This window comes from Antedon bifida, chromosome 5, assembly GCF_963402885.1.
Source record: "Antedon bifida chromosome 5, ecAntBifi1.1, whole genome shotgun sequence".
In the NCBI taxonomy this organism is placed as follows: domain Eukaryota; kingdom Metazoa; phylum Echinodermata; class Crinoidea; order Comatulida; family Antedonidae; genus Antedon; species Antedon bifida.
In genome coordinates, this window is record NC_136230.1 from 23655802 (window position 1) to 23670656 (window position 14855).

Consider the following 14855-nt stretch of genomic DNA (forward strand, 5'->3'; position numbering starts at 1 on the left):
AAAATTGAAATCTGCTGAAACTTTTCCACAAAATGAGGACAGAATAAACTGGAACATGAAGAATTTAAATAAAATATTTAAAAGATTTAAAATTGCAAACAAAAAGGGGATAAACTAAAAGCTGGCAATTTTTTTTTGGGCAATGGCAGCCAGTATATATTGTATCTATACATTTTGATTTAAATAAGACTCTTTATAGTATGATATTGATGGTTGATGGAAGTTACAAAAATAATCTTTTTACTGATCTTTTTCTTATAAATAAAATTGTTTTTCTGATAAAAGAAATAGAAGTTTTATGAAAAGAAAAAGATTATTTTACATGCATCTTATCACAAATAAGTACAAAATTATTTATCGATCATTTTTATAATAAATAGAATTGGCATAAAAATAACCTAATTGTTTTTTTCTTGGTCGAATGAAAAACTAGAATATAAATAGAAAATGGAACAAATTGCAAATTCTACAGCATATTCGTTTACAACATTATGCATAAGAAAACTATCAATTTCACAATTGAAAATGTATCCACAAGCACGCTGTTGCCTTCAACCAAAAACCCTACTGACAGCAACGGTTCACCAACTGTTAATTGGACAGTTGCAAAAAATGAGTCTACTTCTCACAAATCGTTGCCAATTTTGATGATAATAGTAGGAAGAGGTCTTATAATATTAGTGCTGGTTGCTTTATACATTTACAAACTATGTAACAGTCGCCAAAATACTGAATCCAAAAACGATAAGAATTCAGACCCTATTTATGAGTTAAAAATATATGTGTCAAAATAACAATCTAAACATTTATTTCTGTATAGGACCTCTTGTTACCTCCCACAAAGTACATGCCATAAGTCTAGTTATTAATTTGTTTTACGTAGCACCACCAGCATGAGTTTTGATTTTATTTTTTTCTGAACTATTGCAATTAAGCAAACAATACATGATGAGATTGCAATGACTCTAATACCATATTCTATCAATTTTAGCAATGTTACTGTACATACTGAATGCTGTATATATCACTGCAAACTTGCAATTGATATAAGGTCATTGATTCTACCATTATTCAGTAAGGTTTTCGCAATGGGGTACAGGCAGTGAACATTTACCAATCATGTCTCACTCTAAATATTTCTCTTTCAATTAATATTTGTGTTGATCAAATTCATAAAAGCAACAATCATAAACATTTTTGAAAATGAAACCGGACAGAAACCATAATAAGGAAAAAACATTTTAGTATTTCTCATGGAAAAAATAGAGATGTTGATCAAAGTACAAGGTGAATTATAAGTCACAGGATAATGTTATACACAATCTCATCACCTGTAGGCTTGGTTACCTTGTTATAATTCTTGCACAGGTTCAACAAGCTTTCTTTCAACAACCTTAATGGTTTTTAAGGATGTTGTTTTTGGTAAGCTAGGAAGTTGTAAGACTACACACCAGGTATTAAATAAAGGAAATCTGTTCTAATTTTACTCGTATTAATTATTAGTTAGCGAGGATGAGCTCAGACCTAATAACCATGTTGTGGGCTCAAATGTGGGTGGTTTCCACAATATTTTTGATATAAATTGCGCTTTTCCAAATTGTTGGTTAAAAAAATATATTCACTTTCTCTAATTTTAGAATTTTTTTTTTGATCCGACATTCTCAATGAATGACCAAGCTAAATACTCTCAAATTTATATATTTTTTAAAAATAAAACTATTAACATACTATAAATTTGTATTTTTTTTGTTTTTAATGTAAAATATTTATATATATTCGCAACATTAGCATTTCAGGCACATGCTTGTATGTATGTTTTTTAATGTTAGTAAGTACAAATAAAAATATAACAATATTTTAAAATACTGAACTAAGTAAAAGGTAAGTAAAAAAATCAATGAAATTGCATTATAGCCATTATGAGGCATAACTTAATCCAATTGCAACAATTATGTCAACAATCACTTCACAGTTCAAAAGGAGGAATCAAACTTGAATTGGGAAGTATTTGTGCATGATATTGGACCTATGATTGTGGTATTTTCAGTCATGCTTAGACTCACTGTATTCATAGTAGATAATAGACAAGAAAACAAGTAATCCTGAAGTGTAATTCAATTGATAAACTGTTTTTTAAAATAGGATTATATTAAAACACTATTAACCACAAATTTGACCGTTTTGCCGCTAAGGCGGGGCATGTACTTTCTTTTTATTCATTGTTATGTTTAGCAAACTTCTCAAACAGAGAATTATTTTTAGGATTATGATGACTAAACAAACCTGAAAGAGAGAAATAATCTTTTTTTTTTCTGAACTAATTGTTTTGTTGACAATAAAGAAGAATACATAACACAGTAGAACCCCACCTTTGGGACAACTCTATTCAGGAGACATCTCTATAAAGGGACACTTTTCCACTATATTAATACCATGACCCACCGATATTCAAGGGACAACTCTCAACAAAGTGTCCCCTTAATAGGGGTTCTACTGTAAAACTGTATATCATTATCACTAAATACAAATTATTATTGATGAACAAAAAGAATGAACTTACCAAGTCATCAAGGTAGATTATAATTTCTCTTGAGAACACTTCCTCATAATATTCGTTCTGCTCTAATTTGTTATTTATTAAGATTTTGAAAAATGGATCTGAACCGTTTAAACTTTGTGCCAGGACATGTAAACAATTGCCCATGTCATAGAATAAGTCATCGTCAAATGTAAAGTAGACATTCTCAGTGCTAACAATACAAAGATTTTGTCCTGTAACAAAGAGTATAACATTTAATGAAATACCATAATGTTGGTAACAAAAATGTATACTTGAATGTTGTATTCAATGTATAAGTATAGAAAATTGAATATTTGATAATGTTAGTATAAATAATAATACAATGACAAACTTGAAAATCGTATTGCCATTTATAATTATTTATTTTTTTTATTCTGACAGTAAAGTATCTAAAATAAATCGAATTGCAGTAATCAGAAATAGACTTTAGGAAACTCTAAACAAAAACAAGCATTGACTAAATGATTAGCAAAGGTTAAGTAAAATTCAGAAAATGGGGTAGTTGCAAAAGCTATCACAACATATGCGCATATGCTAGCTTACTGTACTAGCATTATGCTATAAATATTATTATATATATATTATATATTTAAGTTGGGTTCTTTAAAACTGTATCAAAAAGAGTATACTATGCAAAATATGGACTGTATACCAATAATGCAAATGTATCAGCTAATAGGAATTTAGATCAAAATATGCAGAGAATCGTAGATACAACAGGATTTAATTAAACTGAATGAGCTAAAAATAGCAAGATAATAGGACAACTGGATTCCATAAAATGAAATGAGTACCATGGGATTATACTGTAGATAGAAAGCTAACTACATATGAAAATTAAGGTACTTTATAGCACTAATTGCTTTGTTTATCTTTCAACATAGCAAATTTGTCTTCACCTACGATATGTAAGGTGACTTTTGGTTTTTAATCAAATTACAGATCACTTTGAGAGTTTTTTACTAATTAATAGCTACAGACACTGTTTGTGTCTACTGCCCTCTATTCAAACTAACATTTAATTATTATACTCCTGCCATGCAAATGGGCATGAGAGGGGCGATTACAGTGGCACACTAATTAGGGTTTGCTTATAGAATTATGCTATTGCTCATATTATAATGTTTAACATTTTTTTACTATGTTCTGGTGTAGGGTTTCTATAAGTGAATATCAGTCAAAATAAGCTCTTGTCGATAAAAGAATAAAGGAGGGTTTTTTTTTTAACAGTGGTGCTCACATGGTATGTTTTATTTAAATATTATTCTATCAATATAATAAATTGCTTATTATAGCGCTTTACCCAAAGTGCTTTATAATAGATCATAATGTAATGAGCTTAAATAAAGATGGCACTCGGCCATATAGTCTTGACTCAAACAATATAATAAATATAACAATACATACGGATATCACAATAGTCTCCTCCAATGCCAAGAGGACAGACACAGGTAGGGGCTCCACCATTTGCTTCACAGATGATACACTCTCCTTGATCACAAGGATAATTTGAACATGGATCATCTGTTTTAAAAAAAAAAACAACACATAGAATTAAATAAGAAAATTTGTAACTATTAAATTTCAGCACTCAGCATACTTGTTGATTCACATGTTCTTTTTGGTTGCAAGTTTTACTGCGACTATTAAAAAGGTAAATTTATTTTGATTCAAGATTAACAATTTATTTGTCCATAAACTGGAAATGAGAAAAAAGGAAAAAAATTGTAAAATACATTTAAGCATCAAAAGAAAAAAAAACGTATTATCGTTCTCAAGCTAACTTGATCAGATTAGGACATCTATGAACCCACGGCAGACAGAAGTGAAGCACCTACACCGACCAGCACGCCAGGAGATGATCCCCTAGTCTTTTTTAATAGTGCACCAATTTTCTGCACTGTATGTACAAGGAACCAACAGCATCCAAATAAACTATAGTCATTTTAATTTGAAAAAATAAGGTTTAACATGTTTCTCACACAATGAAGAGCTATAATTATGTTTTTCTATGATGATGATGATGATTTATTTATTTTTAAATTTACATTTAAAAAACAGCTGACCATGATTAAATCAATTTTGAGATTTTTGGCAGCACAACAATGTTTTTTTTTCATGGCTTAAATATAGATTTTCAAAATTGATATATTTGGTATTAGACCTTGTGTCTCCACTGACTAAACTATTGTTCAATTTTAAGTAGAGGTCAACAACCTAAGTACAGGATTTCCTGTGGTAAAATAATCATTTTCATTTTACGAATGTTTTTCTTATCTTTTTTTTCTTTCACATTTATATCTAGGGTTAATGAACTTTTAAACGCAGGAAGGAATATACAGAACAATCTTTTTTTGGGACACCCCTATTCAGGGGACACTTTCCTGAAGGTGTCTCCTTTTATTTTAGGGGGCACACCTATTAAGGAAACACTTTCGTCCAACCCCTGTTCAGCGGACATCAATATTAGGAGGACTCCACTATTAAGAGGACACTTTGTAGAGCCCGAGGTGTCCCTTTAATAGGGGTTCAACTGTATGTACATTTAAAAAACATATTTACCTGCAGTCCAACAGGTGCGCCAACCGCTTGGCTCAAAGTACCTATCAGCACTAAATAAAAACCAAGCAGAATCTCCTTCTATAACAAAGTCATTTGGTGCAGAATAACCATCAAAAAGTTGAACTGGATAAGTAACGCCTTGATTAAGATCATCAAGACTTGGAGGCTCCAAGCCTGGACCAACAAACAAAGCATCACGATCTTCTTCCACCTCAAATAGTGGATCAAATCGGAAGTATAGGTTATTAGCGCCTTCATAGCTGACAAGGTACAGAACATCGTAAGAGCGATTATAGCTGTCGGGGTAGTTGGGAGATTCAAAACAGCCAGTCATACATCCTGCTCCTATGCATGTAATCGTCTCTATTTGTACTATTTAAAAAAATATTATAATATTAATAAGTCAGTTGGGCTGATATACATATCATATTCATTAAATTATTTTCATGGTCATGACTATTAAACGTTTGAAATCAAAATATGGATTTAACATCATAAACTTCCTATTTGAAAATACATCTTTGATATGATCTGCTATATGATAAAGCCAGTATGGGCTGATTTTTTGGCCCTCAACAACATACATTGATCTCCCAACTTATCACATGTTTTTATCACACAATCGTGAACCTTTTGTAATCTCGGGAGAAGCATTGTCATTGTATAGTTGGGAGTGCTGTTTTTCCAATGAACGAGAAAAATAGATAAAAAACATCACTCTTTAATACTATGTTTTAATACCAGGACAAAGCACACATGCACAGTACAAACTCGGGACATCTCGGGACAAAACGTTTTTCCTCAGAGTTCAGGAAAATGCTCACAAAATTTCCTTCACACTACGCGAAGCTGGTTACAACTTGTTTAAAGTTGGAGATGTGAAAAGGGTGTGAGTAGGCTTACAGTACAGCAAGAACAAGACTAACTTTTAAATGCATGTCACATAATGAATATGTTATTAGAATTACAATAAAACAGTACCAATACCTCCTCCTTCACAGACCTCTGGGGTACACATTAAGCCATCACCTTGGTACCCTTGTAGGCACATGCACTGGTAACTTCCACTGTCCAAAACGCATACAGCATTCTCATGACAAGCTTGAGGTTCACAGGTCACATTCCCACTACTTGTACATTGACATATCAATGAGCAGTTTTCATTAGAATAGGTATCTCCAAGCTAAGTGAAAAAGTAATGGTTTACTTTATGTTAATTTATGCATCTTATCCATCCAAGTGGCTGTATAGTAAAATACTAAGAATTGAATGGGAATTATTATTATCCAACACTGTTGGATGTTTGTAGAATTTTTATAAAAAAATACACTATCAAATTTGACCAAAAAAAATGTGGTGTCCCAAATATGGTAGTGATATGACATCATTGTTTCCATATGGGCACATCACAGTTTTGTGTTACATTTCTGTAGACAGAGCTTAAAGAACAATAACTGCTTACAGAATAATAAATATTATCTTCAACACATCCACAATCTTCCCAAGGCACACAATCGTCACCATCTTGCAGGAGACCATCTTCACATTGGCAGCCTTCACGGCATGGTTGATTGCTGGGACCAGGACTTGGAGTTCCCGTAATGAAGTCATAACATGTTTCTGGATATTCATCCACACAATATGAATACACGGAACCATCGGGACATTCCAATTCTTTATGTATAAAAAAAATAATGTTATTATTTATTTATGATTATTTTAAGATAACCATTTGAAGTACGATTTTGCTATGATATAGAAACAATATACCCAGGATGTGTTGGTTCAGAAAAGGGTCTGACATTTTAAGATATATAACAATTCTTCTTGTGTTAATGTTTTCTTCTATAACAAAGCAATAAATATTTCATAAATTCATGCTAAGGTTAAGACAAACTCTACTTTAAGTTTACAAAAACTGAAAATTCTATAATGAATAGAATTTAACTATTGATTGACTTTGATGAAAATACTTTTACTTGTATTTAAGGGAAATAACTGGATTTCGCTAAAGTGATGGCCAAGATATACATGTTAAAGACCTCTTTCTTATCTCCTAGAAAACTCTGGAGTTTACACTGTTTTATAAACAAATTCTTACCACATAAATCGTCTCGCCAATCAAATGGGTAATGACCTCTGTCAACACATGCATGATAGTAAGTGGCCAGAGATTGACAGACTTTTGTCTCATCGTTACCAGAGGCGCAAGCATCATATTTACAATCAGCCAAAAAAGCATTACCATCAACAAAGTAAAAGCAATGTCCATTATTACCTGTAAATAGATATTAGTGTAGTAAAATATAATTTATTTATTTCTGTCTTTATGGTAACACACTTTTCAGTATAGATATAGTTAAAAGAGAAAATGTAGCTTCAGTGGCTTCAACCACCAAATCAGAAAATATATACTGACCGTAAAAAGTACCACAGTTGGAAAAATCTACATTTGACCCATTACAAGGGTCATACATTTCATCCTCTATAGTTTGCATTGTGTTACACTCATCTGGGTTGATGATCCAAGCATTTCCAAACATATATGCATAATTTAGCTAATAAAAAAAATTGAGAAAGAAAATAAAAACTGATATACAGTTTATAAATCACTTGTTATTTCCAAAAACTTTTTTGCCAAACTAGTTAGACAGAGCTTAAAAATACTGAACTAAAAAACGGAACTTACGAGCATGCCTTCCTGGTTTGTGAAATCGTTGTCTGGGTTGTTATCATAGCTACCACACAATCCAGCTGTACAATTCATGTAGGTTGATGGGATTTTAATCTCTACATTACTAGATCCATCCCATGATACTTGTAAACCAAATACAGTTTCAAGAACCTAAACAACAACAAATTTACTTTATTCTATAAAATTGATAATGTTGTGATGTTTGAAATTGGAAACATTTTTATACAAGTTTATAAATTGTATATATGTGTTGGATGGAGTTTCTTCTATTAATCCTTTCTTCCATTAAATTAATTTAAATTATACTTTGATGTGCAGCATTCAACAATTTGGAAATATAAAATCCATCCAATGTTACATTCTTGAATAATCTAGATGTTCGGATTATATTGTGGGAGTATATATGAGACTCATATAGGGTTGGTAGGGACAACTTAGGTCTGCTAGCATTTCTACTTAGAGATATTGATACCTGAATATTTTTGGCAGTTCACAACATTAATTTTAGAAAAGGTGGAATTCAGGGGCACGATAGGGTTCATCGGTAGGCTATGGTTTTGAGTATGGCTATTTGGTGAACAAAATATTGACCCTAAGCGTAATCTCATCTAGTAATGTATACTCACCAGATAAAGGCCAACTATTTTCACAGTCATTCCAGGGGTAACAATTGGCACTTGTCTACTGAAACCATTTAGGTAAATGTCCCTATCCTCAAGGAAAGCTATCTCCTACAATGGTATAATATAATTATAAACAATTAGGAAAGACAATAATGGTACAAAATAGTTCTGTCTACCTATCAAACTTTATGTGACACGAAAATGTGACATGGCCATATATGGACATGATGATGTCATACCACTACCATATTTGGGCATACCACTTCCATATTTGGGCACATCACACTTTTTTGTCAAACTAGTTTGATATTTTAGACAGAGCATCTGTCTTTATGACAGAGTTTGATTAAAGAGAATGTTCAGAAAACCAAACTGTATAGTAAAAAGTACTAATAAAGTTTAAGGAAGTTTCTATCAGTGAGGACAACTGGGAGAGTATTTATTATTTTTCTATTGGCACACCTGACTGTGCATCTAGTGTAAAGTTTTCAATCGGCACAGTCAACCTTGAAAACAAGACATTTGACGCACATTACCATGCTGATAGAAAACAATGAATTTGATAGTCACCACCTATTGACTATTGCAGTGACTAATCATACTGATATAAGTGGCTTTTTTAAATGCATATAGAAAACATAATATTACACTGTGACGATAGTCTCAACCAAAGTTTATACCTGATCATTGAAGTAGATGTAAATCTCTCTGGTGTAAGCAACTTTATTGTTTTCTTCATACTTGTTATTTTTGGCCTCTACTCTGAAGTATGTTACCATGCTATTATTACAAGACTGTGATAACACATATTGGCAGCCTCCTTGATACTCATAGTCGACACCATCATATGTGGTATAGTGAGGATCCCCATATATAGTACACACAGCTTCCTCTGTTTATTAATTTAAACAAAATCAGTGAAGTAGGTAGATGTTTCTCTTTACTCAAACACAAATTTACAGAATACTCTGTAAATTTTAGTATATTGTATATAAATCACAGCTTGGTCTGGGTGAAACTCAAGTCTCATCTGAAAAAACCTTTCACTAGTTGTAAAATGTCAGTGTGTTACACTATCCACTGCTACAGGACTTGAAAATAATCCTAGCCATTAAGTGCAATCTTTGACTACAATGATCTTAAGGTGTTGTTGATCCTTATTATCAAGAAATCAGTTGATAAAGATCACTGAAAGAGATCATAAAATTCTGTACTCCGTTTAATAAATTAGCTTTTCCAAAAATCAGCCATAAAACTTAAGTTGAAATTCTTAATAATTAATTCATAATACTATTTCCAAATACCTTCTTCACATGTTTCTCCTCTGAATCCATAAGCACAAACACAATAATAACTTGTTTCATTGATTAAATTGCACATTGCTCCATTTTCACAAGGTAGAGAACTGCATGGATGAACTTTGAAAAAAAAAACAGAAAGCTCATAACAATCATCACACTGGGTAACAATCTCTCCTATTTATTATTTGTTGGGCATGTGTGTTCTTATCTATATACAGGACCAACAGAGTGTAAAATATATTACCTAAGGACATACAAAATTAGCAATTAACATTAGAAAATCCTGATCTTGTACAATTCTCCAACACAAATAATTTATCTCAACTAAATATATCCTTGCCATTTGATTGGTTTAAAGTAAACTAGGTCTACTGTAGGCATTGGTTATTTCGCTCAATTCAACAGTAAAGTTCCATTCAATTATTCTATTCAATTATTCTATTTAACAGTCAGATTTCTGCCAAAAAAGTTAAAATTGTTGTGTCAAGTGATAGGCTAATACTTAGTGATTGTAAACAAAAGAATATTTTCAACTCATAAATATTCATTATACCATTGAACAATGTCGCTCTCTAAAAGTCCATTCAGGCTTAAGGTATTTACTTGGACAAGTTGGTTTCATGGGCATAGTTATCGCTAACTTTTGGTAGTACTAAATTAGCTGAATGTAGGCTAAGATTGCCACTTTCAGGCTATAAGATTTCCAAATAAATAAAACAGAATTATGTTGCCACACAAAAAAAAAAGAATCTGAATACAGCATCAGGGAAAATTGAAATCGTAAATAAAACTTACCAAATTCACAGTTCATGCCAATAAAGCCAGCTGGGCAGGTACAATAATAGGTTTCAGCATCTAAGACCTGGCAGCCTGCACCTTGAGCACATGGATTAGGGACACATGGATCATCTACATTATGATTAAAAACATCAATTTAGCATTAGCATACTAATAGTGAACGATGGTGCAAAAGACTGTGTGGCATGGAAACCTGGTTGTCTCCTCCTTTGAAGACTTTTGAAGAGCAGAACTTCCAGAAAAAAAGTAATAAGAGAAAAAAAAACAGAACGCATACAGACATAACAATTACTGCAAGACAAACCCTCAGCTGCAGCCATGCAGTAGATGTGTACATAGTCTTTCTTAAAGTCTTTGTTCGCAAAGTAAAGCTAAAATATTTCATATTTACCAATGTTTAAGTTTAAAAGGCAATATCAGATTTTATATAATAATCATTCATTTTTAAACAAGTGGCAATTAAAAAGAAAATCAACTATTATATTAAATGTATTTATAGTACATAATTCTATAGTTATATAAATAATAAATAACTTATTTGCAATATTTTATGATATTTTAATGAAACTATCACAAAGTAAGTAAGTAAATAAATAATGCTCTTATATACTCCTTAAATGTCATGGTTGTAATTCTTTTTACCTTAATATGGAGTTATGGTCTTTTATATCTAGAGGATTTATTCAATAAAAACTTACTTTCAAGTACAATAAACGTAATATAACATGTTCCAAGATTAGGCTCTATAGTTGATGTATCGGAAACGGTGTACATCACAATGGTTTCTCCAACTGGAAACACTCCAGTTGTAAAAATAGATTCCATCAAACTATCAACAGTATAAGTATCCCCTCCAGGTGAAATATATGTGTAGTTGGTATTTAAATTTGATACTTGAACATTATCACTCACATAAACAGTATAATTAATGGTAGCATTGGATTCACCAAAGAGAACATATTCTGTGATTGTATCAGGACATTGCACAACTGGAGCTTCAACATCTGAAAATTAAGAAAAATAATGATTTATCGTTAAATTACGAGCATTGAAGAAAGAAGATTTATATTTTAAAAGGTTAAACATTTAACATTGGTAGGATGCTATATATTAAGCAACCATGAGTCTCTGCAATTTGATAACTTCTGCCAAAAACACTCTAATACTGTATCTGTGATCCACTGTTAAAATCAGTAATATGATATTGAAAAAGTTAGCACAAACATTAAAACTAGCTTTGTAGGATGCTATAAAGTTAAGCAACCATGAGTCCATGCAATATGACAACTTCTGCCAAAAAATCACTAATACAATCTGTGATCCACTTTTAAAATCAGTACTGAAAAAGTTATCACATAAAAAATTATTAATATAATTATATATTAATATTATTAATTAAAAAATATAGGGGATGCAATTATACTGGGATTGCAATAACAATGGAATTTATGAAATTCTTTTATCTGAATTTAGGCTAAATTAGGGGGTGGGATTATATTCGGTTATGTAAGGTATTACAATAAACTAACCTGTAATGAAGAAGCAAAGATCACAAAACTCAGCGTTACCAGCATCATCAGTAGCAGTAAATATGATGGTTATTTTTGATGTAGTATAAGGAATTGCATCTCCAGATTCATATGGGAACACAGTAACTGTAACATTTTCATCCCTGTCGTCAGACACTTCTGGTGGGTCCCATGTGACTGTTGCAAAATTTTCGCCCGGGTCAGTAGATACCGTAGCAAACTCGCCATAGAAGAGATAGTTGTCAGATGTGACATTGTTGGGACATGTAATATTTGGTGCGATTTCATCTGTAGACAAATGTATATAAGATTCTTTTCAGTGTATGTGTATGCTATTAAATACCCTTAATTTAATCTCTCAAGATGCATTCCTTTACAGAGGATTGATTTTAGTCCTGGACTATATAGCCTGGAGTATCTTTAAAACTGGACAAGTTAGTCCAGGGCTAACATCATTCCTTGACTATATTTGTTGTGGTGTTCCTGAAACTAGTTCTGAAAACAATTTTTGCTCGGTGATAAAACATTCTTCTAAAATATACTTCTAACCCTTGCATACATGCATCAAGAGACTTTTACTCTGCACAGGTTCGCCCAAGGGTCAGATTCTCGTTTCCTTTATCATTTCAAAATATTCCTGAACTAAATCAAGACTTTTGGGTTAAAATTGCTTTAAAAAGAAACATTTGCTTGGTTAATGTAGTAGTGATTGCTAAAAGATCCTACCTGAAAAATCGTGGCATAAACATTTTTTAAGCTCTATCTACACTATCGAAATAGTTTGACAAAAAAAGTGTGATGTGTCCATATATGGTAGTGACATACCCAAATATGGTAGTGGTATGACATCATCATGTCCATATATGGTATAGTTTGATAGTGTAGTCAAAGCTTTATAATATACCTGGAGCTAGGCAGTCCTGACCATCTCCTTCAAAGCCTTCATCACATAAACATTCTCGTTCACCCTCTACCATCACACATGATGCATTAGTATGGCACACAGATTCCTGACTACAAGTAACAGTATCATTTTCACAGACACATTCAATACAATCAGAAATTAGAAATTCACTTTCCTAAAAAAAAAAAATAATGAATTTATGAAGCAGAAAAAATATAATTATATATATATATAAGCTATATCTGTTAAACCGGCTATATTCAACCCCATCGCATCATGTGTGTATAGATCTGATTGTTATTTATACTGAGGATGAAACACAGACATGCGCAGTATATTGTTGGTATATTCCGAGGGTAACTATACAACTGATATTATTATTAGATTAGAAATTAAAAAGTGCCAGTATATAATGTCGAATATAATCAGGTAAAACTAAATTATAAAATAGTATGCTCTTTGTTGTTTGAGTGTTGAGTGTTGATCAATTAATTGTTGTATTTCTTCGAACCCTAGAAAAAAGTTCTGTTAAAGCACTTCAAATTCTTTGAAAAAAAAATGTGCAAGTTGAAGTGGGTTGAAATTTGGTGCTATGCAAGTTCAACATCAACAGAATATCCATCGTTGCTCACTACATGACCAAGGTACAGATGAAAATTGCCAATCTGCATCAAACATAGCTCATTTGATTATATGGAAACTAGACTTAACATCCTGACATGGCAAACGGAAGAAACACTTACTGGATAATAGTAATTCTCATAAAAACAGCCACATTCATCTTCAGGAACACATTCTCCATCATTGAGAATATAGTTATCATCACATTCACAAGTATCTATGCATGGCAGTTCACAAAACTCTGGGGTCGACACTGAGAGAGGGCAAGATTCAGCCAAACACGGGTCAGAGCAAGATCCTGGGTAATTAGAATTACTTCCACATTGAAAATCTGAAAAAGAATTCAAAAGTGTATCAGATGATTTTAAAAAGAATGTTTCAATGTAGTGGAACAACCTGTGATTGTGTATTGGACATATGGACATAGATGTTAGACAACATGCACACACACTATCTTCTCTCCTAAGGGTCTATTCATATCTTTGTAATGGCTATAAACAGCGCTTATTCCACAGTCCATAACAGGGGCTGAGACAAACCAGAATACTGTAGTAAACACCTATCTTTCCTTTATTGAGAGTGATCCAACTTTTGTATGTTGGCTTCATAGTCTAATATCCGATACACAAACTTATCAAAGTAACAAATTCTTGAATGCATACATCCACTTTATCATCGTTAGACATAGCACATTCTCTACTGTGTGCCAATCATTCCTATCATAGTCCGGGTGTGTCTAAAGCTTTCACATGCAAATTAGTCATGTGAGGAAAGGTAATGTGATGTCTGTGTACAAACTTATTAGAACTGTGTATCAATATAATCTTTACAAGCCCATTGTTCTAACACAATTCTATTATAATATTGTTTATACTACTTTTGTCGTAAAGATTGTTAAACATACCAGGGCTTTATCCTTAACCTCCTATTGAAATTGTATCTGTTCATCAATCAATCAAGTGATGCTTATTTTGGAAATAAAAAAGTGAATGAAAATAATTGAAGGTGGTGTGGTTAGTACCTGAATTTTAAAACTCAATAAAATATCTTACCACATCCTGTTGCGCTTCTCCAGTCATCAACTTCAAAACTGTATGTATTGCAGGTAAGGACGAACGCTTCAATAGTACTACAGAAAATGTAATGACTGTCCATACTTTGATTTGCAAGGCATATTTCAAAAGCACAGAGTTCAATAAAGAAATCCTGAAATTCACAATCAGTATCTAAAAAAATTAAAA

At 32.0% G+C, this 14855-nt stretch overlaps 1 protein-coding gene across 1 annotated transcript in view; it reads right to left on the minus strand.

Moving 5' to 3' along the window:
* Positions 1-14855, minus strand: part of LOC144843437 (IgGFc-binding protein-like) — a 108935-nt gene that overhangs the window by 75381 nt on the left and 18699 nt on the right. The window contains exons 15-31 of the mRNA XM_078700222.1: positions 14667-14840; positions 13737-13945; positions 12994-13168; positions 12090-12377; positions 11259-11564; positions 10558-10671; positions 9766-9879; positions 9142-9353; positions 8465-8569; positions 7833-7988; positions 7563-7701; positions 7245-7421; positions 6606-6817; positions 6131-6326; positions 5144-5515; positions 3989-4105; positions 2561-2772 (exon numbers count right to left, since the gene is read on the minus strand). Coding sequence (XP_078556348.1) covers positions 2561-2772; positions 3989-4105; positions 5144-5515; positions 6131-6326; positions 6606-6817; positions 7245-7421; positions 7563-7701; positions 7833-7988; positions 8465-8569; positions 9142-9353; positions 9766-9879; positions 10558-10671; positions 11259-11564; positions 12090-12377; positions 12994-13168; positions 13737-13945; positions 14667-14840 — 3278 coding nt within the window. The remainder of the gene's footprint in view (positions 1-2560; positions 2773-3988; positions 4106-5143; positions 5516-6130; positions 6327-6605; positions 6818-7244; positions 7422-7562; positions 7702-7832; positions 7989-8464; positions 8570-9141; positions 9354-9765; positions 9880-10557; positions 10672-11258; positions 11565-12089; positions 12378-12993; positions 13169-13736; positions 13946-14666; positions 14841-14855) is intronic.